Below are 26,470 nucleotides of genomic sequence, written 5' to 3'. Positions count from 1 at the left end.
AGAGGGCGCGGCCGGCCGCCACTGCGGCTGCGCGGAGGCGGGACCAGGCGCTGCGCCTGCGCAGTGGCGGGGCGGGGCGGGAAGGAGCGAGGCGGCGGCAGCGGCGGCCGCTGCCGAGGAGGAGGAGGAGGAGGAGGAGGGGGAGCGGAGGGAGGTGTTTCTGTCAGTTCCGGCTGTTTGTTCGGGAAGTGGATCCGCCGCTGCCGGAGCAGCCCGGAGGGAGCCGCGGATCCCGAGGCCAGCACCGACCCCGCCCGCCCGCCCGCCCTCGCGCGCGCGCGCGCGCCTCCCCCGCCGCCATGGCCCGGGACTACGACCACCTCTTCAAGCTGCTCATCATCGGCGACAGCGGTGAGGGCCGCTGCGGCCGGAGGCGGCGTGGGCCCTGCCGGGCGCGGCCCGCAGGGGCCTCGGGGAGGGCAGGCGGCTGGGCGGGCGGGGAGGTGCCGGCCCGCGCCGGGCGGCCGGGCGGGGCGGCCGGGCGGCCCCAGGGACGCGCGGAGGGGCTCCGTGGCGCGCCGGGGTGAGGCCGGGGCGCGGGGCCGCGGTGTGGAGGGGCCGGGCGCGCGGGGCTCGGGGCCGGGCTCCCGATCCGCTCGCCGCGCCGACCCCTCTGCCCCACGTGTGACCTTGGTCCAGTCGCGCGATCCTCTGGAGTTGGAAGGAGCCGGGTTCGGGTCTCGGGACTACCAGCTTCCTCACCCTGACCTTGGGCGAGTTGTTTCGCCTTTCCGAACCTGGGTTCTCTCGTCTGAGAGGTGGGGACTTGCCTCGCTGGGTAGTACGTGAGTCTTGGGTGAGATGAAGCTGGAAAAGTGCTTTGCACTGGACCTGGCGGAAAGGGAGCTCCTGGTGTGTGGTTGTCAGTAGTGTTTGTAAGCCTGGGTTTCTTTCTGGGGAAAGTCGGGCGGGGGTTGGGGGGGGGGGGTTAATCTCAGAACCTGCCTCATGGGATTCCTGTGAAGTTTAAATGAAGTAAGACAGGTAAAGCACTTCGCGCCGGGTCTGGCACATTCTTGCTGAATTATTCTCTCTGTGGGATTCCCTGTCTTCATCTGTAAAATGGAGCAGCAGTGGGATCCGCCTCGCTGGGCTGATGGAGTGTTGTTCAAGATAAAACACACGCAGTGTGCAGAACCGGGCACATAGCGCTCCCTGTGTGTTTGCTGTTGCACGCTGCTGGACAGAGCTGGAGGTGGGTCAGCCAACATTACAAAAAAGTGGACCCTCCTTTAGAGCTCCTAAGTCCCTCTCCAGTGCCTGGCACCCTGTCGGTGCCTAATATGTATGTATTGAATGAGTGGATATCCAACATCTTCAGAAAAGATAGGCTTGTTTCTGAGAAAGGGTGGAGGGTTGTAGAGGTGTTTGGAGTGTGGCAAGTAAGCAGGTTTATGGGGTGACCAAGAGGTCAGGGAGGCAGGCCCTGGGAGGTTTATAGGAGCATAGCTGAGGTGCTGGGGTTTTACGATGGGGAAGGAGGCTTGGGAAGGTGCCAGATTTACAGACCAAACCTCAGTTGAGTGCTGACAATGGTATCATGTGACTGGAGGCAGCGGCCAGGTTGGTGGTGGAGCCCATGGATTGTTAGGGAAAGCGGGGACCAAATGGAGGGGTTGTTAGGCCTTGAAGTGGGAGCGTTGTGTCAGAGGCCAGGCAGAAGCAGGCGAGTGGCTGGGTTGTGGTCTCACAGTGGAGATGGATCGCGACGTGTCTGGTGATTTGGATCAGGTGAAGGATGGCTGAGGTTTCTGTGGTTGCCCATGGGAGGGAAAAAAGTTTAAGGGCTAATGAGGGAGATGAAGAGTAGCTGTGGCCAGGGGAGCATGGATTCATCCTGGTGTGAATGAGAGAAACCCAGACCAGCTGTGTAGCCTCGAGACCAGCATGGCCTTGGGCTTTTCCCAGGGTCCTGGCACGCTTATGCCTTTCGAGCTTCGTTCTCAGCCCTCACCTCGGTTCTGGAGGAGCTGGCACCAGGGTGATTTTCTGTCCTTTTGGAGTTAAGGTCAGCTTACCACGCTCAAGGTCCCTATCCCTTTGCAAGAGGCCTGGGGCCTGTGTGCAGCCCCACAAAAATGGAAGGCATAAGCTTAGCCAGAAGATGCACCTTCTCCCAGTGAAACCCAGGCCGTGGTTTGGGCCTTCTTTTTCACTATACATTCTTTCCGATGTATTGATTTTTCACTCTGAAGTTAGTTGTGGGAGAAGATTCCCTGGGTCAAGATTTATGGATCTGGCTTCCCGGTTAGTCAGAGCCTATAGGCTGTGTTGACTAGAGGAGATGTAGGCTTTGCAGTTTAACGTTCCCTGACAGTGGGCTGACACTCAAAGCCCAGTGGTTATGAGGCTGGGAGCTGGTAGCCTTGGAAGTTCAGGCTAAGCTCTGGCAGCTGAGCAAGGTAGACTGGCGTCTCGCCCTCCCCTGAATCTGGTTTCTTATGTGATGCTTCCTTAAGGGTTTTCAAACTATTTCATAGACACTCTCTCATTTGGTTCTTACCCATTGCTTGTGTGGTTTGTCAAATAAGGAAACTGAGGCTCAGAGTAGCTGACTAGTCGACTTGCTCCAAGTTGCACAGCTCCTCAGAGGTAAAGCCAGGAGGTTTTTTTGTTTTTTGTCAACAGAGAGCAAAATAGTTTAATAATAAACTTGTTGTTGTTTAGTTGCTAAGTGTCCGACTCTGCTACCCCATGGACTGTAGCCCACCAGGCTTCTCTGTCCATGGGATTCTCCAGGCAAGAACACTGGAGTGGGCTGCCATGCCCTCCTCCAGGGCAAAGCCAGGAGGTAATGCACATGGTGCGTTATAAGCAGCTGGTGTCAGGCCTGGCAGACCGTAGGCCCTCGATGAATGCTAGTCCCTTTCTGTAGAAATCCAGAGCTCTTCTTCCCACTCTGCCACATTGTACTTGCTTCTGGAATACAGCCCCTCAGCTTTTGCATCTCTTCTGTGCCTGAGGTTGCACACGGCCTCTCAGGGGCTTCTGACATTGGCTCTATAACAGCATTTCGTCCGGTCCAGGGGGCCGACCAAACTCATTCTTAGAACCTGCAGGCTGTGTTGAAGATCAAGTTAAAGCCTCTGATTCCACAGCTGAGTGAACTATGGCTCAGAGAGGGAAGTGATTTGTCTGAGGTTGTGCAGTGAGTTAGCCACTGAGCCAGGATTCAAGCTGAGCACGCTTAAGATCTTGGGGTCTTCAGCAGTAGAGAACTGGAGCGAGGAGGAGTGAAGGAGCTGGAGCACACGGGAGGAGCACGCCCAAGGTGGGGCCTGTGGTGGAGGCTTTGAGGACAGAGCATCTGTGCAGGGCGAGGGGCAGAAGCGGGGAGGGCTGGGGTTTGGTGGAGACGGAGAGTGGTGGGTCTGTTTTTTACAGAATGAGTCTGTGTCTCCCCGCTTCCAGAAGGCATCAAGGGCCGGGCTTATACTCCCTGTGGGGTCGAGGGTGATGGGCTGGGGTGGCCGTGGGGAGGTTGTTGACTTCGGCTGAGGTGAAGGCCAATAGGCACCCTGCACTTTCCTGCTTCTGTGGATGCTGCGTGTGTTCCCAAGGCTGCCTCTTCAGGGACATTTAGGAAACGCGTTTCTCAGGGTGGGTTTCCCTCCCTTCCAGAGGGACCCGCCAGGCCAGAGGTGGGTGTTGGCCTGAAGCAGCAGTTGACGGGGTGACTGTAGTGGTTTTGAGCAGCTCTGCAGATGAGCTTGGGGTGAATGAAGCCCCACCCTTCCCTCCCCCACCCTCCAAGGCCAGGCTAGGGGGGACGCTGCTGCTTTCTTGCTTCATGCACAGGGTGTACCCCGATCCCTTAGGCCTTTGCTCCCGCTTCCCCCCCCCAGAGTTTGAACAGCCACGCCTGGGCTCCTCTTCCTGCTGCAGCTGTAGCGTCAGGTGGCATGGCTGTCTGTGATCGGCCCTGGTTTAGTCTCAAGTTCACTGAACAGTGTTCTGTTGGCACCTACTAAATGCTGGGCCTGGCTTCCAGCCCCAGAGCCATGCAGGGCGAATGAGGTGGGATCCCCTTCCTGGAGGAACTCGTGGCCCAGACACAAGGTTTTCGCTGAGTAAGCGGACCAGGAGGCGCAGGGAGGAAGCAGGGAGCCCGTAGGGTAGTGGCTGGGGGCAGAGCGCTGCCACGAGGGGCCGGCCCGGGATCTGCTCCCCACCTCCTCCCCCCGCCCCGGCCCAGCCGACAGGAAGCCTCGCGGGGGCAGCGATGAGGAAGTGGGCCCGGAGCGCACAGGCGCTGAGTGGTGGGCCTGGGGCTGAAGCACCTGTCTGCTCAGAGCAGCGCCGGCCTGCCTCCTGGACAGTCCAAGCCTGGTTCGCTCCGTGAGGCCGACCGGTTCTTCTGGGCATCCCTGGGCGACTCACCCACTGGGAGAGGTCCCCAGAGGAGATGGTCAGAGAGGATGCCTAGGTCAGCTGGGGAAGGGGCAGAGGCCTCGCCTTCTGCGGGTTTGGGGAGCACGCACACACACACGTACGCACAGTTAGCTCTGAACTGGACGTGCAGGGGCACTGTCTGAGACTCCGGGTGAGGAGCTTTTCACGTCTAGCTTTCAGCAGTGCTGCTAAAACTCCTTAACAGGAGTGAGACAGAGGAGCCACTTTGGGTCTCTTTATTTATTTAAAATATTATTTACTTGGCTGCGCCGGATCTTAGTTGGGGCATGTGGGATCCCCTACTAGGGATCGAACTTGTGGCCCCTGTATTGGGATTGTGGAGTCTTAGCCCCTGGGCCACCAGGGAAATCCCAGGTCTTTTTATTATTCCACTTCCTGAAGCAGAGGCAGGAAGACTCCCAGAGCAGCATGTATCTGCAGGACTCAGATCCAGCACCGCCCCCCAGCCCTGCCAAGGCACTGAGACCCGTGTGTAGGTCTCGGAGCCTCGGGCACCTCGTCTTCAGAGATGCAGCCAGGCTCGCGGGCATGTGTGCGCGGGCTTCTTTTTGTGCTTGGCTGACCCCGCGGGCCTTGAGGGCGGGACAGGTGTACCTGGGGCCTCATGCTGCCGGGTGTGGGTGTTGATGGGGTTTCAACAATCCTGCCCATCCTTGGAATAGGAGAGGCTGTGGTAAGTGAAACGGTGTGAGTACTGTGAGCTGCCAGACTGAGGAGTGTCAGGCAGATGCCCCCTCCCCACCAGTGGCATCGGCCAGCGGGAGAGTGGCCAGCAGTGGCTTTGAGTTGTCTGGGCCTCCCTTTCCTCGCCTGCAAACCAGCCCTGATGGTCTCCAGGGTGCTTTGCAGCCGTACAGCCCCCGTCTCACCAAGCTGAAGTGCTGCACGTGATGTGTTCTCCGGACGGTGTTCTGGACACACCTTGGGGCCAGGAGCACTGGGTCGGCCTTCCTCAGCCTCATTCCTGTTGTTGGGTCTCCTTGAGGGGTTGCTGGAGCCGGGTGTGGACCCCTTTCTTGTCTCTGGCTTGGGGGCAGCTTGGGGCTCACCCTGAGTTGGAGGGCAAGGTCAGAGGTGGAGAGGGAGGGGTGTTCCGGTGGGAGGCTGGCTGGCTGGGGAGGGAGGTGGGCGCTGTCACGCGTCTGGAGAGCCGGGCCCCGGGCTGTCTCCCTGAATCGGGGACCCAGGCCGCCTCTCACCCCCTGCCCTCTCCCCTGCAGGTGTCGGCAAGAGCAGCTTACTGTTACGTTTCGCAGACAACACTTTCTCAGGTGAGTGTGCCCCTGGGGTGCTGCTGGGTGTTTTGGTTTTAAATCCTTTCCCCTGGTGCCGGTACACCCTGGTCTCTGCCTCAGCAGATTTAAGGGGGGAGTGGTGAGTAGCTTAGAAATCTCTCTAGTCAGTCTATCTCCAGCTATCTTCTTGAAAAAAAAAAAAAGCAGTTGCAGACGCGTCATTTTTCTACTCAGGGTCTTTTTTTTGTGCCCCAACATTGAAAAAAGAAAGAAAAAAAAACCTGACGCTTAGCACATGCCCATATAAAGAGTCGAACAGCAAGACTGAATGGCAAGAAGAGAGAAAGCTGCTCCCGGCCTGCCCCGCACTGACGCTCGGGGTCTCCCCTCACCCCACCTGCGGTGGGCGGCCGCTGGCCTCCCCCAGCACGTTGGGGATCGTCCTTGCACGTCGACTCGCAGCCTGTGGTTCTTTCGAGTGGCTGTGCAGCTTCCTGGGCTGTGCAGGGGTGCACATGCTTGATCTACACCGTTCTTGACGCGCGCTTGCTTGCTTTCTGGTAGCCTCTCTCAAATGGTGCCGTGTTTCTCGGGACACTGTGTTTATTCCTGTGTAGAAGCGGAGTTACAAGGTCAGGGGGTACGTGCTTTTCAGGTTTTCACAGGTCTTGCCAGTTGGCCTTTCACACCTGCGCGAAGCTGAAGGGCTCAGAAGAGCCCCTTGTCAGTGCAGATCGCCGCTGGGTCTCAGTGGTCTTCATGTTTGCTCAGCTGATGGGTGGAAAGTGCTGCCCGCTTGATCTTGCTTCCCCGATCCTGGTGGGCCACGTTTTCTTTGCTGGAGCTCATCGGTTTGGTGCAGAGGCTTCGGGTTGGCCTGGCCTCTCTGACCGCGGACTGAAGGAATGCCCTGCGATGCCGTGGAGGGAAGTGGTTACCTGGCAGGCACCTCTCTCTCGGGGGAGAGGTGGGTTTCTCCTGACAGCGGTGGTGTGACATTGGAAACAGTTGGCTTCTTTGCATCACCGTGAGCGTGATGCTCCTCCTCTTTAAAAGAGGAGCTGACGACCATCCCTGCCACGCAGAGTTATTGCGAGGAGGGCCCGGGACTAAGTGGCCTCTCAGGAGACATCGCTGGTTTGTGCTTGCTGTTCAGGAACGGCAGCCACTGGGCACTTGCCATTGTGCTAGGAAACCTCCCCTCTGCCCTGTCAGCTCGGCGCTTTCAAAGGGCTCTCTGCTGCAGCCTGTCTCCTCCTCTCCACTCTTATTACCAGCTCAGACCATGGTTGGTTCTCACCTGAGGCATCCCAGCAGCTCCTGCCCACCCATGCCAGGCTGCTGAACTCCTCTTGTCTCTAGCAGGGTCTCTTCTGTTTAAAAACCTCAGTGGACCTCTCTTAAGCGAGCTGAGTTCATAGCAAGGTCTCTCCGTTTTAGGACCACGGACACTCTGGGTCCTGCAGTTCTTTGTTGTGGAGGCTGTTCTGTGCCCCCGTCCTCCACCCCTGGCCCAGCTGTGACATGTGATGTTTCCAGGCATCCCGGGGGGCGGGGAGGGGAGGCCTGAACCACCGCCTGCTGAAAACCGCTGGCCTTCACACTGTCCTCAGCCCCCTGTCCAGCTTCCTTCCTCCTGCTGTCTCGTCCTCCTTTGTGTCTTCGCCAGCTCGCTCGCTTGCTCAGTGGTCAGCCGTGTTTCACGGGCCCACGGCGCTGGGTACTGGGCCGCTCTCCTCGGCAGAGCCCGGTCCCCGCAGAACCAGAGGCCACCCTGGTCTCTGTGCTTCTGCCTCCGCCCTTTGCTCTGCGAGGATGTCCTTCCCCGGCCTGGTCGCAGCCTTGGAAATTGTACCTGTTCTTTCAGGCCAGGCCCAAATGTGACTTCTGCCCCAGAGCCTTCCTTGAGCTCCGCCCGACTCTGAGCTTTGGCCTTTCCTGGCCACTGTCCACTCTTGTCTGCGGCCCCGGGTGAGCATGTGGGCTCCTCCTAGCAGCGGTCCTCAGTGTTTTGGGCACCAGGGACCAGTCTTATGGAAGACCGATTTTCCCACAGGCTGGGCGGGGTGGGGCTTAGGGTTTCAGGATGATTCAAGCGCATTACCTATATTGTGCACTTTCATTCTATTATGATGACATCAACTCCACCTCAGATCGTCGGGCATTAGATCTTGGAGGCTGGGGACACCTGCTTCCTAGCATTCGGGCCTTTGAAAGCCTGGATGAGACTGTTCTGTTGCCAGAAATTCTCTCCAGCACCATCTTTCACACAGATGCCTCTGGAGAGCTATTTACAATGCCGCTCATGCTTGGGTTAAACCCTTCAATGCCTCCCTGTCACACACAAGAGAAAGTCCAAGCTCTTGAAAACGGAGCAAAAGCCGAGAGCTGGCCTGGAACCCCCACCCCAACCTGCCTCCCGACGTGTGCTCAACCTCACATCATTCCCCCCGCCACACACACCCCCCTCCCCCACACACCCATTGCAAAAGCTGAGAGCTGACCTGGAACCCCCCTCCTCCCCCCCGCCTCCTGACGTGTGCTCAACCTCACATCACCCCCACACGCACACACACCGCACACATACACACCCCCACACACACACACATGCACCATTGCTATTTCTGCTGCTGTCTCTTCTGCCTGGAGCAGTTTTTCAAATTGCAGGTCATGACTTGTCTGTGTGTGTTTTTTAAAATCGGGGTATAGTTGATTGCCATTGCTGTGTTTCAGGTGTCCAGCAGCGTGAATCAGCCACACATACGCATAGATCCACTCTTTAGGCTCTTTTCTAGGCTGTTGCAGAGTACTGAGTGGAATTCCCTGTGCTATACAGTAGGTTCTTGTTAGTCATCTATTTTGTATATAACAGGGAGTGTATGACTTGTTTATGTTTTAGAAAGTTAATTTTGTGGGTTGTTTAAAATGTTTGGAATGGAGTAGGAAAGAGAAACCCAGAGTGTGCCGTGGTCCCCCACGGTCCCTGGGCAACTCTGGTGGAGCGTTTCCCGCCACAGTCATGGCCCCTCTCTCATTTCCTCTTGGAGGAAATGGTGGGTTCATTGCTCTTGAAACTGTCTTCTGTATCACTTTGTTTCATTGTAGCCTGTCTCCTGCCCTCACCTTGGGGCTCAGACTGTTTTGTCCAGGGCTGTGTTCTCCAGGCACTTGGAGTGAGCTGGGCGGGGTGGAGCCCAGGGTCACCTGGGCTGTTGAGGATGCAGTCTGACCGGGGTGGCCCTGGGTCGTGCTAACATCCCTGTGTGTGCAGGCAGTTACATCACCACGATCGGAGTGGATTTCAAGATTCGCACTGTGGAGATCAACGGGGAGAAAGTGAAGCTGCAGATCTGGGACACGGCTGGGCAGGAGCGCTTCCGCACCATCACCTCCACGTGAGTCAGGCTGGCCCAGCCCGCTCTGACCCCCTGCCCCCTCTTAGACCACCCCCCCCGGCAGGCCCCCCGCCTCCACATAGATCCCCGGTCCCCGCTCAGACCCCTGGCCCCCGACATTGGGAAATGGGTCTGGGCGCCCCCAAGGCTGTGGGGAGGTGCGCTCCTGGCCGAGTGCAGCTCTTCCCCTTGAAGACCCGAGAAGCGGACGGGGCGCGTGCAGTCCTGCCCGTGGTGGGCAGTAGCCTCACACCTCCCTCTGGGGCTGGCAGGGCCGCGTGCGTCAGTCAGTGGAGCCTCTGGTTCCTTTGTCTTTATTTTTATTTTTTAAAGATTTACGTATTTATTTATTTATTTTGCCTGCGCTGGGTCTTGGTTGCGGTATGTGGGCTTCGCCTTCTGTGGAGCACGGGCTCAATGCTTGGGGCTTCGTGGACCATAGGATCGAACCCGGGTCCCTGAGATTGGAAGGCAGAGCCTTAACCAGTGGACCACCAGGGAAATCCCTCCTTTGTCTTTAAAATGGGGTCACAGAGCTGGTGCTGGCCTCGCCAGGCGCTCAGACACTCAGGCAGCGAGGGTACTCTTGTTCAGCGTCAGCTCGCCTGCTGGAGGGGCCAGCTCTGTCATCACCCTGACGTGGAGGGGGCGTCTCTCTGTTGGGGGTCTGGAAGGAGCACTGGTAGGTGGGAGGCTGTTGGGCGGCCCCCTCCTCTGCCTCCCAAAGCTGTTGACTGGGGACCCGGCGCACCCTGGAGTCTTCCCTGCTGGCTCAGATGGTAAAGAATCCGCCTGCAGTGAAGGAGACCTGGGTTCATGCAGTCCCTGGTCAGGAAGATGCCCTGGAGGAGGAAATGGCAACCCACTCCTGTATTCTTGCCTGGGAAATGCCAGGCACAGAGGAGCCTGGTGGGTTACAGTCCATGGGGTTGCAAGAGCCGGACATGACTGAGCGACAAACAGACCCAGCTCACCCTGAGGGTCGCCCTCCTTTGTTGCCGCAGGACCTTTGTGTCTCTGCTGTAAATGGGTGGAAAGCTGGCTGGAGCCCCCGACTGTGTGCTGGGTCCTGCGGAGTGGCTCTCAGTTCTTGGGCTGTTACTGGAACAGGTTCTGGGAAAGAACAGGACTTTGAAGGCAGGTGGTTCGGAATTTACATTTCTGCCCCCTGTGTGACCTTGGGCAAGTTGCCTAAAATCTCCGTTGTTTAGTTTCCAGGGGGCTTGTCTTTGGGGTTTGCATTAATGCGAGGTCCCATGTGCTTGGGCTTCACGTAGAAGATTCCATGGAGCTCCCTGCGGTTGGTGTTCTCATCACCCCAGTTACACGGATGGGGGAGCTTCTGAGGGGTGTGTGCAGAGTAGGAGCCGGGCCCAGCCCGGAGTGGCTGCTGCTCCTCTTGGCCTCTCCTCTGCCTCCCCCAGCGGGTCCCGTGGTAGGGGGCTCTCGGGGAGGCACCACCAAGTTCCCTCTCCTCCCTGCGAGGTGGAGGCGGGCGGCCCCCAGGCTGGCCGCCCATCGGGGCTGCTGAGCATCCCAGGGGTGCTAAGTGTCGGGGTGAAGAGACCCCAGGGTGGTGGCTGGGAGTACGGGGGAACCCGGGGGTGCCAGCTAGGGGTGTGGGGGTGACAGACCGGTGGGTGGGTGGCCCTGGGGGCTTGGAGGCTTGGGGGCTGGAGCCTGGGCCTCCCTGGAGCAGGAGGGGGTCCGGTCACTGGGCCAGCCCTGAGATGAGCACGCGCGCCATGGGCCATGCCTCCCTGAGAGCCTGGGGGCTTCGCAGGGCAGGTCTATGCAGCCTCCTCCCTATGAGCTGCTTGAGCCCCCTTGTGTCAGCGGCTGCTAGCAAGGTCCGAGCTGAGGGGCAGCTGGAGCCAAGGCTCCCAGGGTAGTTGGACGCCATGCGCCTGGGCCACCCGAGCTTCCAGGCCTGAATGAGACCAGGACCTCTTGTCGGTGTCGCGAGGTATGGGCACTGACCAGGGGTCCTCCTCTAGGCCGGGACTGTCGCCAAGGACTGTGGTTGCTTCATCTCGTTTAATCCTAGTAAAGAGTCCTGTGGTTCTCTCCATGTACGGACAAGAAAAGTGAGGCCTGCAGAGGGTGGAGGGACCTGGCTTGGTCAGTTAGGCAGGAGTTGAATTGAGGTCTGCCCGATGCCAAGTCTCTTGCCTTTAACTCAGCTGTCTCCCAGCCGTTTTGGCACCAGCAACCAATTTCATGGAAGGTGGTTCTTCCTCGGTCTGGGGGTAGGGGGGTGGCCTGGGGACGGTTCGAGCACGTGACGTATGTTTTTTAAGTTTATTTATTTGGCCGGGTCAGGTCTTCACTGCGGCATTCGAACTCTCAGTCATGGCATGTGAGATCTAGTTCCCTGACCAGGGATCGAACCTGGGCCTCCTGCATTGGGAGCACAGGCTCAGCCACTGGACCAGCAGGGACGTGCGGCACGTGACATTTACTGTGCTTTATTTCTAATCTAATGCTGCCGCTGATCTGACAGGAGGTGCTGGTCTGCGACCCGGAGGTTGGGGACCCGCGCTTTAACGGATCCATGGCCCCGCCCTCTGCTGGCCCCCCACCCCCAGGGACGAGGGCTGAGCCAGCGGCAGATGCTATGGTGGCTCCTGTGGGTTAAAACCAGCCGAGAACACTGGGCCTGTGGCCACAAGAGATGCTCCAGGCCAGGCAGTGGGGCTGGGGTCAGCTCCCTCCAGGGCAGCAGGAAGGGGCTGAACTGCCTCCTTCATCCTTTAGGGGGACTGGAATTCCTCGGCCACCTGAGGGCAAGCTGGGTTTGTCCCAGGAGGCTGGAGGAGGGGTGCGCTGCACTTGGGAGGCTGGGGGGGTTGTTGAGGGAAGGAGCTGGGAAGAGGTCAGGGGTGGGGCAGTCTGGGGGCAGTAGCGTGGCCCCTGCTGATTCAGGGCTCTAAAAGAGAAACTAAGACTGCATCCTGTCTGCCCACTGAGAACGAATGCCCTGTTGTCCCCTCACCGCTTCTTGCCTGTGGCGGCTGGGGTTCGCTGACCCTGAGCGGTGTGGCTGGGGGCACGGGTCGGGTGGTGGTGGGAGAGGCCGAGGCAGGGAAGGCCCGGCCTGGGCCATGGCTGCCGGCAGCCCCTTCACCAAGCCTCCTGTCCTAGCGGGGACGTGGTGGCTGCCTGTCTGTGGTAGCGGGTGAGCGGAGAGCATCGCGGTCGTGTTGGCACAGAGCCAAGCTGTGGCACGTGGACGTGGTGCCTGATGGTGGGGGAGTGACAGGCCCGGCGGCCCGGCACCTGAGCTCCACGACCCAGGCTGGTCTCCCTCCGCCATTTCTCGGCATCCTGGGTTGTCTCAACAGAGGAGGGTTGGGAAGCACTGTCCACTGTTCGCATGTCCGTTGCTGGTGGGGGACAGTTGTCGCCCTCCTCTCCCTGTTTCCTGGCTTGCTCTCCTGTACCTGCTCAGGTGGGCGACCCCCAGGTGGACCCAGGTGATGATCTGGGGGGAAGGGGGGCAGGGTGTGGATGGCTTGATTGTTTGGGCTGCCCAGGGCAGGGCTTTGTCCCCAGGAAGGCAGAGCTGTGGGTGGACGAAGCCCCAGCGGATGTCAGCCGGGGTCCCAGAGTGGAGAGCGGGCGGCTCTCCCTCCCTGGTGGCCAGCCCAAGGGAGCCGCCCTCACTGCCCTTGGTTTTCTTCTGCCCACTTCTGGGGCCCAGAGTGTCGCTGAAGGACTGTTAATGGTGATGATAAAGAGCTGGTCCTTGTGAAAACATGTATTGTCACCTTAGTCATACAGCCACCCCCAGAGTTACCTCTTGGTACCCCCATTTTACAGTTGAGGGAACCAAGGTGCCATGAGGTGTGTGCAGTAACCTTCCCAGGTCCACACCGCCTTCCAGAGGCGGAGCTCGGTTGACTTTGTTGTGTGATGGGGCTGTGAGGAGTGTGCCAGAGCGCTGCTGGGCGCGGCTGAAAACGCAGTGCACGTGCGGCCTGGCCGGCTCCGTCTTCACGGGGCCTGTGTTGCTTCAGGACCGCCACCGGGGAGGGCCTGCTGTCCTGCGGGCCCAGGAGGTGGAGGCGCTTCGGGCTGGCTCAGGGAGGCCACTGTCCACCCGTGAGCCCGTCTCTTATGGGCAGGGGGTCTTCCTCTCCCTCTCAGAGGCTCCTGTGAGTGAGTGTCTCCGCGTGCCGGGTGAGGTGACGTGTTGGCCGCTGGGTCGGAGCTGGCTCTCTGGAGGACCATGAGGCCTGTGCTCCCTGCCTGTCCCCCTGAACTTTTGAGGCAGCCCCCTCCTGCCTGAAGCCCTTCCCGCTGACCTCAGACCCAGCCTGGACGTGCCTGGAGTGGCAGGAAGGCAGGTGCCTGCCCATCCCCTGGGGTGTGAACAGACCTTGGCAGGCCTCACAAGTGGCACCTGTCCTTGAAATAGCATTTTACTAAGACAGGTTTGAGGACAGAAAAACTTTCTTGGATGTCAAAGAGCACAGTGATAATATGCTGTCGAATGTAAACCTTGCCTGAGTATTCTCTTTTTGTGTTTATTTACCTGGCTATGCCAGGTCTTGGTTGCGGTGCAGGAGACCTTTAGTTGTAGCAGTCAGGTCGTAGTTGCTGCTGGTGGGATCTAGTTCCCTGACCAGGGATCGAACCCTGGTCCCCTGCACTGGGAGCTCTGAGTCTCAGGCGCTGAACCATCAGGGAACGCCCCATTGCCTGAACTTGAAAAAGGAAACAACTTAAGTTTCATGCCATCGGCTGCCTCTGAACAATCTGGCTGACCCTGCAGGGCGGGGCACTCCTTACGCACTGCGCCCGGGGAGCAGGGTGAGCGGCAGTGCTGACCAGGCCCCAACGTCCAGCTTGAGGCCTCTGGGCCTGGGGTGACGGGCCCTTGCCTTCCCCACCCGCTGTCCGGGTGCAGGCCGGCGGGTCCTGCGAAGGGGCTGCCCTTATTTACGCCATAGCTCTGACGCCGACCCTGGTCCCACAGGTATTATCGGGGGACCCATGGGGTCATCGTGGTCTACGACGTCACCAGCGCTGAGTCCTTTGTCAACGTGAAGCGGTGGCTTCATGAAATCAACCAGAACTGTGATGACGTGTGCCGGATCCTAGGTGAGGCCGGGTGGCCAGTGGGCGGGGCGGGGCGGCCAGTGGGCGGGGCGGGGCGGGGGCGGGGCGGGCTGACTCTGCCTTGCCTTCCAGTGGGGAATAAGAACGACGACCCCGAGCGCAAGGTGGTGGAGACCGAAGACGCCTACAAGTTCGCCGGGCAGATGGGGATCCAGTTGTTTGAGACCAGCGCCAAGGAGAATGTCAACGTGGAAGAGGTGAGGCCTGCGCCGGAAGGGCTGGGAGCGCGGGCACCGCCCCCCCCCACCGCCCCCGACTCTGCCTTGGCCGCCAGGGCGGGTAGCCCACAGCATCGTCGTAGCGGCCACTGATCGAGTGCCCTCTGTGTGCACCAGGCTCCGCGCCCGGGCATCCCCCTGCCGGGGCCACCTCGCACCTTAGCAGTCCTGAGGGAGAGGCTGCCTCAGATGTGGGCCTGCCCCCACAGCCGGGCGCACGTCCACTCAGTCCTCCCCGCCCCGCACTGTCCCCTCTCCCCACTCTCTGGCTTTCTTTCCCTGGGCCTCGGCCTGCAGAGCAGCTTGCTTTGCTGTGGCCTCCAGAGCTGGTGAGTGTCCGGGCTGGCCCCAGGTACACCCCAGGCAGGCTGAGCGCCACATATGCCGGGGCTGCTGGAAGCGCTTGGGAGCTTTTGGGAAGGTCCTGCCTGTGGGGTTGGAGCCCAGGGGTCCAGGGGGCTGATCCCCCCTGCGTCCTGGGACACAAGCTGCCCAGCAGTGGGGACCCTGGGCCCCTGCGTCCAGCTAGGGTCACACTGTGGGCTTTTCCCCTGGGGGCCTGCGGCGGGGCCCTGAGCCTTTTCCAGGCTCCTCGTTCTCGTGTAGGTTGGGGTGGGGTGAGGCCTGCCCCCTAGGTTATACTTGATTCCTTCCCCAGGAGTGGAGGGAGCTGGGGGGGAAGGTTCTCAGTAGGACGTGCGGTGAGGTGGTGTGGAGTGGGCAGACTCTGGTTTGTCACCAGTGCAGGGGCACCTTTATCTGTGTTGTCCAAGGTGTCAGCCGAAGGAAAGGAGCTCTGTCCTTTCACAGAAAGGCTGGAAAATCCTGAGGCTGACTTCCCCGAGACACAGCTCAGAGGTCTTTGATGCTTTTCCTTTCTGACCTCTGTAGTTCACCGCCTTCTAGATGGGGCTTGAAGACAGATGTGCAGAAACAGCCCCCAGTGGACTGGAAGGCTGGGCCCGGGGAGGCGGGAGGGGCTGCGTTGACCAGCATGAGGGGGGCGCAGCTGTGACAGGGCCTCCTCCCCGGTCTGAGGCCGCCCTGCCTTCTTCACCCTCATAGATGTTCAACTGCATCACAGAGCTGGTCCTCCGGGCAAAGAAGGACAACCTAGCAAAACAGCAGCAGCAACAACAGAACGACGTGGTGAAGCTCACGAAGAACAGTAAACGGAAGAAACGCTGCTGCTAATGCCCCCAGCCCATTGCAGAGACTGCGCTGCTGCCGTGCCCCCCGCCCCGGGCCGGGGGCTCCTCTCCTGGGGGACAGTCTCAGTTCCGTGCCGTTATTTAAAGAATTCTCTCCACGTTTTTGTACTGGGAGGCGCCGTCGGGACTTCCTCCCCCCTCCCCGAGTGCCAAGAAGGTGTGGGACGGCCTGCCCTTCCCTTCCGGCGCCCCTGTCCCCCGGCCGAGCGCCCAGGCTGGCGAGGACGCTGCCAGCCAAGCGGACTGATTAACCGGAGTCTGTACATAGTGTATATCGCTTTAACCAGCGCGCCACCCTCATCCTGCTCCGGCTTTTGCCTCCTTCGTGCCAGCCTGCTGCGACATCCCCTCCCCTCCCCACCCTACCCCGACTTACCGCCAGCAGCTTCCGGAGAGGACAGGATCACGTTCTAGAACAAGTACCTTTTGCCAACCTGGGGTGGTGCCGTGGGCTCTACGGGACTCGTTCTCTCTCACCGGCATCAGCGTCTCCCCCTGCTTGGAGGGCTGGCCCCCACCCCTCCCCATCCCGCCTCGTCACCGCTCCAGCAGCTGGGGGATCCCGCCTTGAGGTGGGCCCCGGGGTCCCCCTGGAGGTCTGGCCCTTCGCTTCCAGAGGAGGGATCACTCCTGCCCTTTGGCCCACAGATTTCTTGTCCTGCCTTCCAGATGCCTCAGCTACAACCTAGGGGAGCTGTGGCTTCTGACTTATTTATACCAACCTGTTTGGGTTCCAACAGAAAGGTAGGGGTGTGTTTGTGCACAGATGGGCTTGCCATTGGGCGTCTGCTGAGGAGCGTCATTTTAACAGATAAAAGTGAAGCCAAATCAAATGAATTAAGTTCCTCACTTTTTTCTCTCTTCCTGAGGCTTGGTTGCACAGCAGCAAAAGTTGCAGCCTCCTCACTCTGGGTCCAGTGTTTTTAGAAAAAATGGCTTCCTGTTGCCACGGAGCTGGGCTCCTGGCCATTTCCTGGTGGGAAAGGAGGGGCCTCCCTTGGAGTCATGGGTCTCCAATGAGCACCCGGCACCCCTCAGTGTGGGGGAGCGGGTGTCGGGCCGCTGGGTCCTGGGGATGGTGCCTCTGAGCTGGATGTAGGCGGCCTTGGGGTGCTCTGGGCCTGGGGAGGCGGGGCTGGGGGTTGGCAGTACAAAGGCAGCATGAGAATTTCTTGGCGGGTGGTAGGGAATGGCCGCCTGGGCTGGGCGCCAGCCATGACTCGCCCTGGTGCCCTTGGAGGAACAACCAGGGTCTTTTGCACTTGATTATGGTTACCCTATCTCCCCTTCGAGACACTTCATTCACCTTTCCCCTAAAAGATCATGTAACCTGGGAATAATTTATTTCAGCACCATGATGTGTTCTATTAGATTTCCTTTCCTAGGAGATTTCCAGGTCAAGCCCTGATTGGACAATCACATCACAGATTCACTGCAGATTTCCCATGTCACTGTTGGTGGGTTTTTAATCAATAAAAACTGGGGGTTTCGTCTGACCTGTCTCCACTTCCCCAAGACTGCCGAAAGCCCTCGGTTCTGGGTGACCGGCCTTCCTCACTCTGGAGCCACGGGACGAGGTGGGGGTGCTCCGGGCCTGGGGAGGTGGGGCTGGGGGCTGGCAGTAGGCAGCTGTCGGGTTGGGTGCTTGGGGCCATAGCGCGGTCTCAGTCTTCAGGACTGTCCCAGCCACCCCAGGTCCCCGGAGGGTGTGGAGAATCGGGGCTTAGCCCTGAGCGTTCCGGTGACGCTGGTGTGGCAGAGCTCGCAGATTTAGGCAATAAGGGGTGGGGGGTCCTGCAAGTTTCCAGCACAGGCAAGAAGCCTCCGTGGCTTCCGGCTGCTGGACACCCAGACCCAGGTGGGGGGAAGATTCGGTGATGGCAGCGTGCCCGTCCGCAGAGTGTCTCACGCATGAATGGGGGGGTGGGGGTGGGGGGGGACTCAGGGCTGGACCAGCGTTCTGGTGGACCTGATGTGAACTTCCTGTCAACAACACTTTTAAATGGTTTGCTAGGATTATTTCTGTATTGAAAGTTTCTAATTATGCTTTTTAAAAAAAATACTAAAAATAAAGGTTCAAGCTGCCAAATTTTCTTGCAGGGTCTGTTTGCTCTCCTCCAGCTGTGCCCTGGGTGGGCCTGGCTGCTCCCCACCCCTTGCGTCTAGCCCTTGTCTGTTCTGGTCTGAGTCCCGCACAGGTGTCCATCGAGGCCCCAGGACACTTTCAGAAGCCAGGGTGGCTCTGTACGTGAAAGGTGGGGCCAGGCTGAGCTCCTCGCTCTGACTGCAGCACACACGGTAAGACACCAGGGAGCTGTAGTGCTGGCCGGGAGCCCAGGGCCAGGGTGGATGTGGCACCTTGGGTCACAGCTCACAAAATAGCTGTCACTGATGCCTGCCTTCACCCTCCAGGTGGGGGGTGTGTGTGTGCGTGCCCCTTCCTGGCTGAATCCACTGACTTGATACCAACGCATGAGGTGACCTCCCAGGGGCGTGGGGGACTCTGCCTTTGCATAACCAGCCAGTGGATCGAAATTGTACTCTGCCTTCTGCCCAGACACTGCCCCAGGTACCCAGTGACTGAGGCAGGAAGCTCTGTAGAAATTCATTTTATTCTTAGACTATTTTCAAAAGAAGCAGTGGTGTGCTGTTTTTCTAAAAATATGCCTTTATAGATTCATATATAATATGTATATTATAAAATCCATACATGTATTTACATGGTTGCTACATACAAAATTACAGCACTGTGTCTGTACAGCACTGTGTCTGTACATATCTGTAGGTACATTCTTTCCACTCATCCCTGCTGTGCTTTCCCCGTGAGGGACGGAGATGATCCTTGTAAAGCAGCTTGAGGGCGGCCTCAGCCCGGTGCCTCTGAGTCCGAGTCGGGGCCTCAGCAGAGAAGGTGAAGCGGTTGCTGAGGACTAGCAGGAGTCGGAGGTCGCTGGGGTGACCTTCCGTGGGCCTGGTGGGCAGTTTGAGGCGTCCACCCTGTGGAGCCAACGCTGCCTGGCGCTGTGGCTGAGCGCAGACCCCTTTGGAGCCGTCCTGTGGCCTGGACGTGCTCCGCGGAGCCAAGAACTTAGGTAGGCGGGGGGCCGGGGGCTGGAGCGCCGCCGGGAAGGGGAGAGGGCTGTGCCCGCAGAGCGCCCTGCCGAGGAGGAAGGCCTGCAGTGACGCGCGGGGAGGCAGGCCTTGCTTCCTCTGAGGCTGGGGACGGCCTCAGCCGTGGCTGGGCCCGCTGTGGCCAGGAGAGCCAGCTGTCAGGCCCACAGGCCGGGGCTCCGGGCCCGGGGGTGCATGCACGCGGGTGAGGGGCTGCCTCCTGGGCCGGGGCTGTGGGAGGACGGGGTCCAGGCCCGGGCCTGGCGCCCAGCAGGACAAGGCCCCCGTGGCGGGCAGCCAGGGCCTCAGGGGCATGCGGAGTGGGCCTCCGCTTCTCTCCCCGATCCAGAGCAGAAGGGCAGCGGTGCCTGGAGCCAGGCATGGCAGCTGCTCTGAAAGCCTGAGCCCCGCCCCGCGGCAGTGGACCCCAGGACGGGCCCGGCAGTGGGGACATGGCTCGGGCAGCCCCGGTGAGAGCCGCCTTCAGAGACGGCGGGGCCTCTTGAGGACGCGGCCCCCGGGCGAGTGGGCAGTGCGGCCACTGAGCCCGGCCCAGCGCGGCGGGCACACGTGCTGCCCTGGGCCCCGGCCCATGCCCCCATTTGAGTCGGTGTCAGTGTGCCCGTCCTCGCTGGCCTGACTCCTCCCAGTTTAAATCTTCCTGAAGAACGAGAAGAGCCGTTTGCCTTCAGTGGTGCTGGGCTCGTCCCCACGCCCCAGGCCTGGGGCCCGGGAGAGGGTGGCGGGAGGCCGGCTGCGTTCCTTCAGGTGCGTGTCCATCAGCTGCCGGTCAATGACCCTGTGCATGTCATCCTGCGGGCAGACGGGTGGGGTGAGGATGCTGACTTGGCGTGGGACAGGCTGGGGAGGCAGTGGAGCGGGGCAGCACGAGAGGAGAGGATGGCAGGGATGTGAGCGAGCGGCTACAGCCACGGCTGCCCTGACTCGAGACCAAGAAGCACTGCGCGGCTGCGCAGCCCGCCCTCCCGGCCTCCCAGGGCCTGGCTGGCTGCACGGTGTCACTCCAGGGCCGACCCGGGACCAGCTGTGTCCCTGTGGCCCCGGGAGCGGCCGCCGCTGGTGCCTGGCCATCGCCTCCAGCCCTGCTCAGCCTGCTGGCAGCCCCCTTGACCCTGCTTCCTGTGTGTCTCGGGGCCAAGTGCTCCTCTCTCACCTGGTCCCCCTCCCGCAGCCCCAGGGTGGCCTCTTGCCCCCTTCAGACTCCTGCCAGCCCGAGCTGCCGGCGCCCATGCGCCCCTGGCAGGCCCACGTGCAAGATCGAGGCTCCCTGGTGTGTCCTTGCCGACCACCATCCATGCTCGGCCCCCATGGATGGGCCCTTTTGGTGAAGGCTGGGGCATCGCCACGTTCAAGGCTTGTTGTGCTCCAGCCTCAGCGCTTCCTCAGTGAGGCCGCCACACCTCTCCCTACGGCAAGCTAACTACAGAGATGTTCCCTCCACCCAGACTTCGCCTCACAGAACCAGCTCTTACCCCACGGCAGCTGCTGGACAGAGCAGCTCTGCTCTCGCTGGACTGAGTCTGTGCAGGACAGAGCCGCTAACAGACCATGAAAAGTCCTGGTTTAGAAATAAGCAGCCCAGTCTAGTAACGTCAGCCAGAAACACAAGCATCTGCCTGGCTGCTTTACCCTAAAGCCGGGGGGTGGGCTCTGGGATGTCCTAGTGAAAAGACCGAGCCGCGGGCTGAACACTGGAGCGAGTCAGCTGCCGCATCTGCGGGCACACACACGGAGGCCGAGCGGGGCGGTCGTTCCTGAGGCCGGAGCAGCCGGTCCCTTGGTGAGCACAGGAAGTGGGCCGGCGGGGCCGCTGGCTGATCAGCTTGTCCATCACCTCCCACACACTCACCCAAGCTCGCAGTCACTCAAGACGTCTCTGCAAGTTTCCTGAGCGTGTCACCAGGTGGCGGCGGGCAGACCCCTCGCTCACGGCCTGCTCTCCTACCTTCCTCCCCGCCCCTTCTTTCTTCACATACAACTTCCCTCCTACACCCACTCCTCGTCAAGTGCCATGGTCCTCACTTTGAAGGGCCCAGTGTCAAATCCTCGGCCCAGTGCTCTGTTCTTGGGACGCTGCCATAAGATCTACATTAAATGCAACTTTAGGAATGTCACAGGGTCCTTCAGAGATAAACCCTTTCAAAGCTGCCAGTGTTTTTTCTGGTACACTGCAAACTGCATTTTTTTAGACTGTAAGATTCAGCAAAGGAATTCCACGAAATCTATCACGTCAAAACTTGATACACACACAAGATGCTAGTAACTCCATGCTAGGTCATGTCTATAAAACAGCCCACTTGTGAGGAGGTGGAACCAAGAAACCAGCGTCAGCCGGGTCAGCCTGTCAGGCCCGGGCCACGTGCTGCTGTGCTCGCGCTCACGGACGCGCTGGTGGAGGGAGGGGGAGGCCAGGGCGCGATGGCATGGCACACTGGACGAGATGACGCTGGCACCGACACGACATGGTGACCACAAGGGAGGCGGCGGGGCGGGACCGTGATGGCGGGAGAGGAGAGGGGAGGGGATGAGGGCTTGAGCTCACCTCAAAGGCAGGAGGGGTGTACAACTAAAGCTGTTGATACGGGAACTGAGAAAGGCCACTAGATCAGAAACCAAAGGAGCCAGATAGTAAAAAGCCCTGAGGAAGCAAACTGTAGCCGAGAGAAAAGAGAAGAACAGACGCAGTGAGCCAGGACACGGTGCGCTGGGAGGCGGGGAGCAGCTCTTGGGGTGGGGGGACCCCGGCGCACCTGCAGCCAGCCAGGCAGGGCCCTGCCTGGGAAAGCTGCAGGGGCCTTTTCATCTGTCCAGTTAGGATTTCTTGGGGAGAAACATGAATGGTTACACCCATATCCTGAAATTGTACTTCCATAATCTCATTAACAAAAAGCAAGTCGTGGCCCTGGCCCAGTGCGCGTCAGGGCCTGGGACAGGGCAGGCTGACTGGACCCTGACACCCGTGGTGCTAGAGACGGACACGCTGACTCACTTTCCCCAGACCTGCACCAGGATGGTGCTGTGTGGAAGAAGGAAGCTGGCCTCTGAGAAAGGGAAGAGCAGCGGCCGCTAACAACCCAAGGGTGCCTGAACGACATGCATCCAGTAATGAATTTCCAGTCAGTCATACAGGGCTTCCTGGGCCCTCAGTGTTGACAGCAGTATCTTTAGAGCTAATTTCAACAAAGCCAAGGCAAGCGGCTGAAGGAGGCCCCTGTTCAAGCCTGGAGGTCGGCATAGCCGGGTTCCTCGCTCTTGAGAGCAGCTTCCTCCAGGCACTCAGGGCCTGGGGCCTGGAACCCCGACTCTCACCCAGTGAAGACGGATAACTGCTCACCTGCACACACGGGACCCTCCAGTAACAAACCCATCCTTACACTCAGCCTGGGTTCACAGACTCTTTTACCTGCCAAGCCTCAAGCTGCTGCGAGAGGTTCAGTTTTTGCTGAATGGCATCCAGCAGCTGGCTGTTGAGAGACATCATGTCCATCTTGCACTTGGCGAGTTCCAGCTCCACAGCGTTCTTCCTGGAAACACACAAGCTGGGGTGAGCGCCGACACCCTGTGCTAGAGCATCAGGTCCTCTGCCTGGGGCACCCAGCGTCCATGGGATAAGGAAACAGTCTCTGACCCCAGACTCACAACAAACAGTAACTGTAACTACAGTGTTACTTCTAGAGGCCTGGAAAACTGTAACATGCTTTCGTACACATTTTCTCAACTTTCATAAACAAGCTGTAGGTGAAAGGATTATCTAACCGCTATCTTAAAAGTGATTAAGAGAGAAGGATACTTAAATCAGGACTGGAACTCAGAGATCAAAGACCTCTTATAGCACTAAGGGGCTGCTGCCTTCATCTTTCCCCCAAAAGACCAGTCCCCATGGAAGTTGGACTTAACCCATTGGTGCCTCCTTTCCACTAGCAACCCCCTCTTTTGAGGGTGTGTGCACTGGCAGCCACACAGTGCTGCACAGCTCAGCTAATCACTGTAGCCAGCAATTAGGGGACCCGTGGCAAATTATATGATGGAATACAGTCACCTCCCAGTAACAACCACAATGTTGAATATTTACTGACAGTGGGGAAACACTCGTGATTTATGCTGAGTGTAAAAAAGAACCAAGAGACAAGGTCACGTATGATACTAGCTTTGTACAAGAAAACCTGCTGGTGTATATTTGAAGGTCACACTCAAAAATGTCTACTTGGTTCTCTTGGGATGATGACCATTGATGAGTAATTGCTCCCACACTTCTGCATTTTGTATTTGCACATTTTGGTGTGTTTTACATACTTTGTTCACTTTCCCCAGCATTCCTAAACCATGGTGGTTCAATGCAAAAGGTAACTTTGCAGGGATGCCAGGTAATGGGAATAAAGTGGCAGAGCCTTAGCTGGGCACCTTCTATAAGGTGGCAGTGGTTGTCCAGCTGCCAAATAAGTATTTAGTCCTTCAGGGACTGATACCTTTCACATTAAAAGGGCAAAACTAAGACGGCTCTCATCACCCAGGGCCATAGACCAATGTGCATGGCCTTGTGAGGACCCACCCTCAGAGGCTGCCCAGCCCCCGTCAAAGCCAAGCTCGACCAGAAGGCAGTAGGGGTGAACCGTTCGGGCTACCCCGCGACCAGCGCTTCCTCTGTGGCCTCAAGTCCACCGAGCAGTTGGTCACCTCCCTCGACACCCTGGGGCTCCAGGCAGGAGCCCCGCCCACCCATCCCGGACTCTCCAGGCCGCTTAGAGCGGGTCCGCTCACAGCGGGTCCGCCCACCCGCACTGCGGCTGCCTGGACAGGAGCCTGGCCAATGAGCGCCGGGGTCTCAAGTGCCGCAAGCTGCTCCCGTGACGGCCGCTGCCATTGGCTGGTCGCGAAGGTAGAACTACATGCCTGGCGCCGGTTGCCACGGACGCCCGGAGGGCCCACCCCACGGTCCTGGAAAGTCAGCGCAAACCCCCGGCGCCCCGCGGCAGGGAATCCTCCTGAGCTTACAGGCGTCTCCCGGCAGGTGGCGCCAGGAGCAGCCTGAAGACCCCGGAATGTGCTGACTAACGCCGCTGCCGGAGGGGCACAGGTCCAGCGACAGATGCGGCCCGCGGAAAGCCCTCGAGCTGGGCCCACCTTGGGGGCCTAGGTGTCAGTTTGCTCACTAGGGCATCTTTGGAGCTTATCATTCATGAGAAAGCACAAAACAAGGAAAACAAAGCTGTAGAAACCCCCGATCAATACATTAATCAGTTTTAAAAAGGAATATTTCAAAGGGTTAGGCGAATTCCTTGTATAAATGAAACCAATAGCAACTGAGCCCTCTGGCTGTGTAAGGCAGATGCCAGCCCGGGATTTCTTTTCACTGAGGACCTTTCACCTGAAAGGAGATAAAATTGTTAACTTTTCTAAACACCTTAAGGTTTTTGCTGTCCAGTGAAGAGAGGGAAGTTATTCTTCTTGGGGGCAAGTCTCACCCTTATTGCGTATTAGAATCATGGGGTGGGAGCTGCCCCAAACCCAGACTGAAGTTTCAGACTGAAGAATTGTTCTGGATAGGGCCCTGGGGTTGGGGGCGGGGAAGATTCTAAAATGCAGCCAAGATAAGAGATGACATATATAAAACTCTTACTGCTGCTGCTAAGTCACTCCAGTCGTGTCCAACTCTGTGCGACCCCACAGACGGCAGCCCACCAGGCTCCCCTGTCTCTGGGATTCTCGGCCCTACACAAATGTATGGTGGTCCCACATTTCAATGATTCCTTAGGTCTCGTCTGAATTCTGTATACCCAGAATTTCATTTGTGAGGGACAGAAAAAGAACCCTCCTGGAGTGATCTAACACTCTAAGGGCAGGGCCAGGAAGGACAGGTCCTCACTCCAAAACCCTTCCTGCTCAGGAGGGAGAACTCACAAATCTGATCAGTCAGACCCCAGGAGGCTGACTTGGCCTCCGTGGGCAGCAGGCAAGGGCATGCATTTCAAGGTTCCACGGAGACTTGTAACTTCCTGTCACCCAGGTGTTGGAGCTAGGCGCACTCATTTTAATGGAGGGGACGGAACAACTTGTTTCTTCTGCTCTCCTACACCCTGGTACTTTCTCTGGCTGTATCCCCCACCTCCTGCGCAGATGACAGAGGGTGGTCAGAGCCTGATGGCCAGCTCTCTTGCTTCTCCAGCTGAGAGAAGCTGACAAACCAGACTCTGCTTCTAACTTACTGGGTTTCCACAGCTAGCACCCTAATTTTACCATTTTACTCCCTAATTGTTTGACACAATTTCACCCTTTGTTATTCGTAATAGTATGGTCTCACTCCAAAATACCACATTGCTATTCAACAACACAAGAGACAACGCTACATATGGATATCACCAGATGGTCAATACCGAAATCAGACTGATTATGTTCTGTGCAGTCAAAGATGGAGAAACTATACAGTCAGCAAAAACAAGACCAGGGGCTGACTGTGGCTCAGATCATGAACTCCTTATTGCAAAATTCAGACTTAAATTGAAAAAAATAGGGAAAACCCCTGTGTCATTAAGGTACAACCTAAATCAAGTCCCTTACAGTGGAAGTGACAAACAGGTTCAAGGGATTAGATCTGATAGACAGAGGGCCTGAAGAACTATGGACAGAGGTTCATAATGTTATATAGAAGGTGGTGATCAAAACCATCCCCAAGAAGAAGAAATGCAAAAAGGCAAACTGGTTGTCTAAGGAGGCCTTGCAAATAGCTGAGAAAAGAGAAGCGAAAGGCAAAGGAGAAAAGGAAAGATAAACCCATCCAAATGCAGACTTCCAAAGAACAGCAAGGAGTGATAAAGAAAGCCTTCCTAAGTGAACAATACAAAGAAATAGAGGAAATTAATAGAGTGGGAAAGACTAGAGATCGCTTCAAGAAAATTAGAGACACCAAGGGAACATTTTATGCAAAGGCTGGCACAATGGACAGAAATGGTATGGACCTAACAGAAGCAGAAGATATTAAGAAGAGGTGGGAAGAATACAAAGAACTATACAAAAAAGATCTTAATGATGCAGATAATCAGGACAGTGTGATCACTCACCTAGAGCCAGACATCTTGGAGTGCAAAGTCAAGTGGGCCTTAGGAAGCATCACTATGAACAAAGCCAGTGGAGGTAATGGAATTCCAGTTGAGCTATTTCAAATCCTAAATGATGATGCTGTCAAAGTGCTGCACTCAATACGCCAGCAAATTTGGAAAATGCAGCATTGGCCATAGGACTGGAAAAGGTCAGTTTTCATTCCAATCCCCCAAAAAGGCAATGCCAAAGAATGTTCAAACTACCATACAATTGTGCTCATCTCACACACTAGCAAAATAATGCTCAAAATTCTCCAAGCCAGGCTTCAACAGTACATGAACCATGAACTTCCAGGTGTTCAAGCTGGATTTAGAAAAGGCAGAGGAACCAGAGATCAAATTGCTAACATCCGTTGGATCACAGAGAAAGCAAGAGAGTTCCAGAAAAACATCGACTTCTGCTTCATTGACTACACTAAAGCCTTTGACTGTATGAATAGCAGCAACCTGTGGAAAATTCTTCAAGAGATGGGAATACCAGGCCACCTTACCTGCCTCCTGTGAAACCTGTATGCAGGTCAAGAAGCAACAGTTAGAACCAGACATGGACTGGTTCCAAATTAAGAAAGGAGTACATCAAGGCTGTATATTGTCACCCTGCTTATTTAACTTATATGCAGAGTACATCATGAGAAATGCTGGGCTGGA

The 26,470-nt window shown here is 57.9% G+C and overlaps 2 protein-coding genes across 6 annotated transcripts in view; one reads left to right on the top strand and one right to left on the bottom strand.

Annotated features, from left to right (window-relative positions):
* The first annotated feature begins 3 nt into the window (after positions 1-3).
* Positions 4-17,685, top strand: RAB35 (RAB35, member RAS oncogene family). Of its 2 annotated transcripts, XM_069556868.1 has the most exons (6): positions 4-351; positions 5,634-5,684; positions 8,920-9,043; positions 14,025-14,149; positions 14,240-14,364; positions 15,451-17,685. In XM_069556868.1, the coding sequence occupies exons 1-6, from the start codon at positions 300-302 to the stop codon at positions 15,577-15,579; spliced, it is 606 nt and encodes a 201-aa protein (XP_069412969.1). In that variant the 5' UTR covers positions 4-299; the 3' UTR covers positions 15,580-17,685. The 2 variants fall into 2 exon arrangements, with proteins under 2 accessions (XP_069412969.1, XP_069412970.1); XM_069556869.1 differs by lacking the exon at positions 14,240-14,364 and having other exon boundaries at positions 80-351; positions 15,451-15,640.
* A 505-nt stretch (positions 17,686-18,190) lies between these two features.
* Positions 18,191-26,470, bottom strand: part of BICDL1 (BICD family like cargo adaptor 1) — an 80,176-nt gene continuing 71,896 nt past the window's right edge. For 2 of the 4 annotated variants that reach the window (XR_011249997.1, XR_011249998.1), the window contains 3 exons: positions 22,132-22,252; positions 21,271-21,379; positions 18,191-19,520 (listed from right to left, as the gene is read on the bottom strand). Coding sequence is in view for 2 of the 4 variants with exons in the window: in XM_069558137.1 (XP_069414238.1) it covers positions 19,359-19,520; positions 22,132-22,252 (283 nt within the window). In the remaining 2 variants the exon portion in view is untranslated. The remainder of the gene's footprint in view (positions 19,521-21,270; positions 21,380-22,131; positions 22,253-26,470) is intronic. The other 2 variants (XM_069558137.1, XM_069558138.1) reach the window with 1 other exon arrangement.

Source organism: Ovis canadensis, chromosome 17, assembly GCF_042477335.2.
Source record: "Ovis canadensis isolate MfBH-ARS-UI-01 breed Bighorn chromosome 17, ARS-UI_OviCan_v2, whole genome shotgun sequence".
In the NCBI taxonomy this organism is placed as follows: Eukaryota; Metazoa; Chordata; class Mammalia; order Artiodactyla; family Bovidae; genus Ovis; species Ovis canadensis.
Note: the sequence above shows the minus strand (reverse complement) of the source record. Positions and strands in the feature narration are given on the sequence as shown.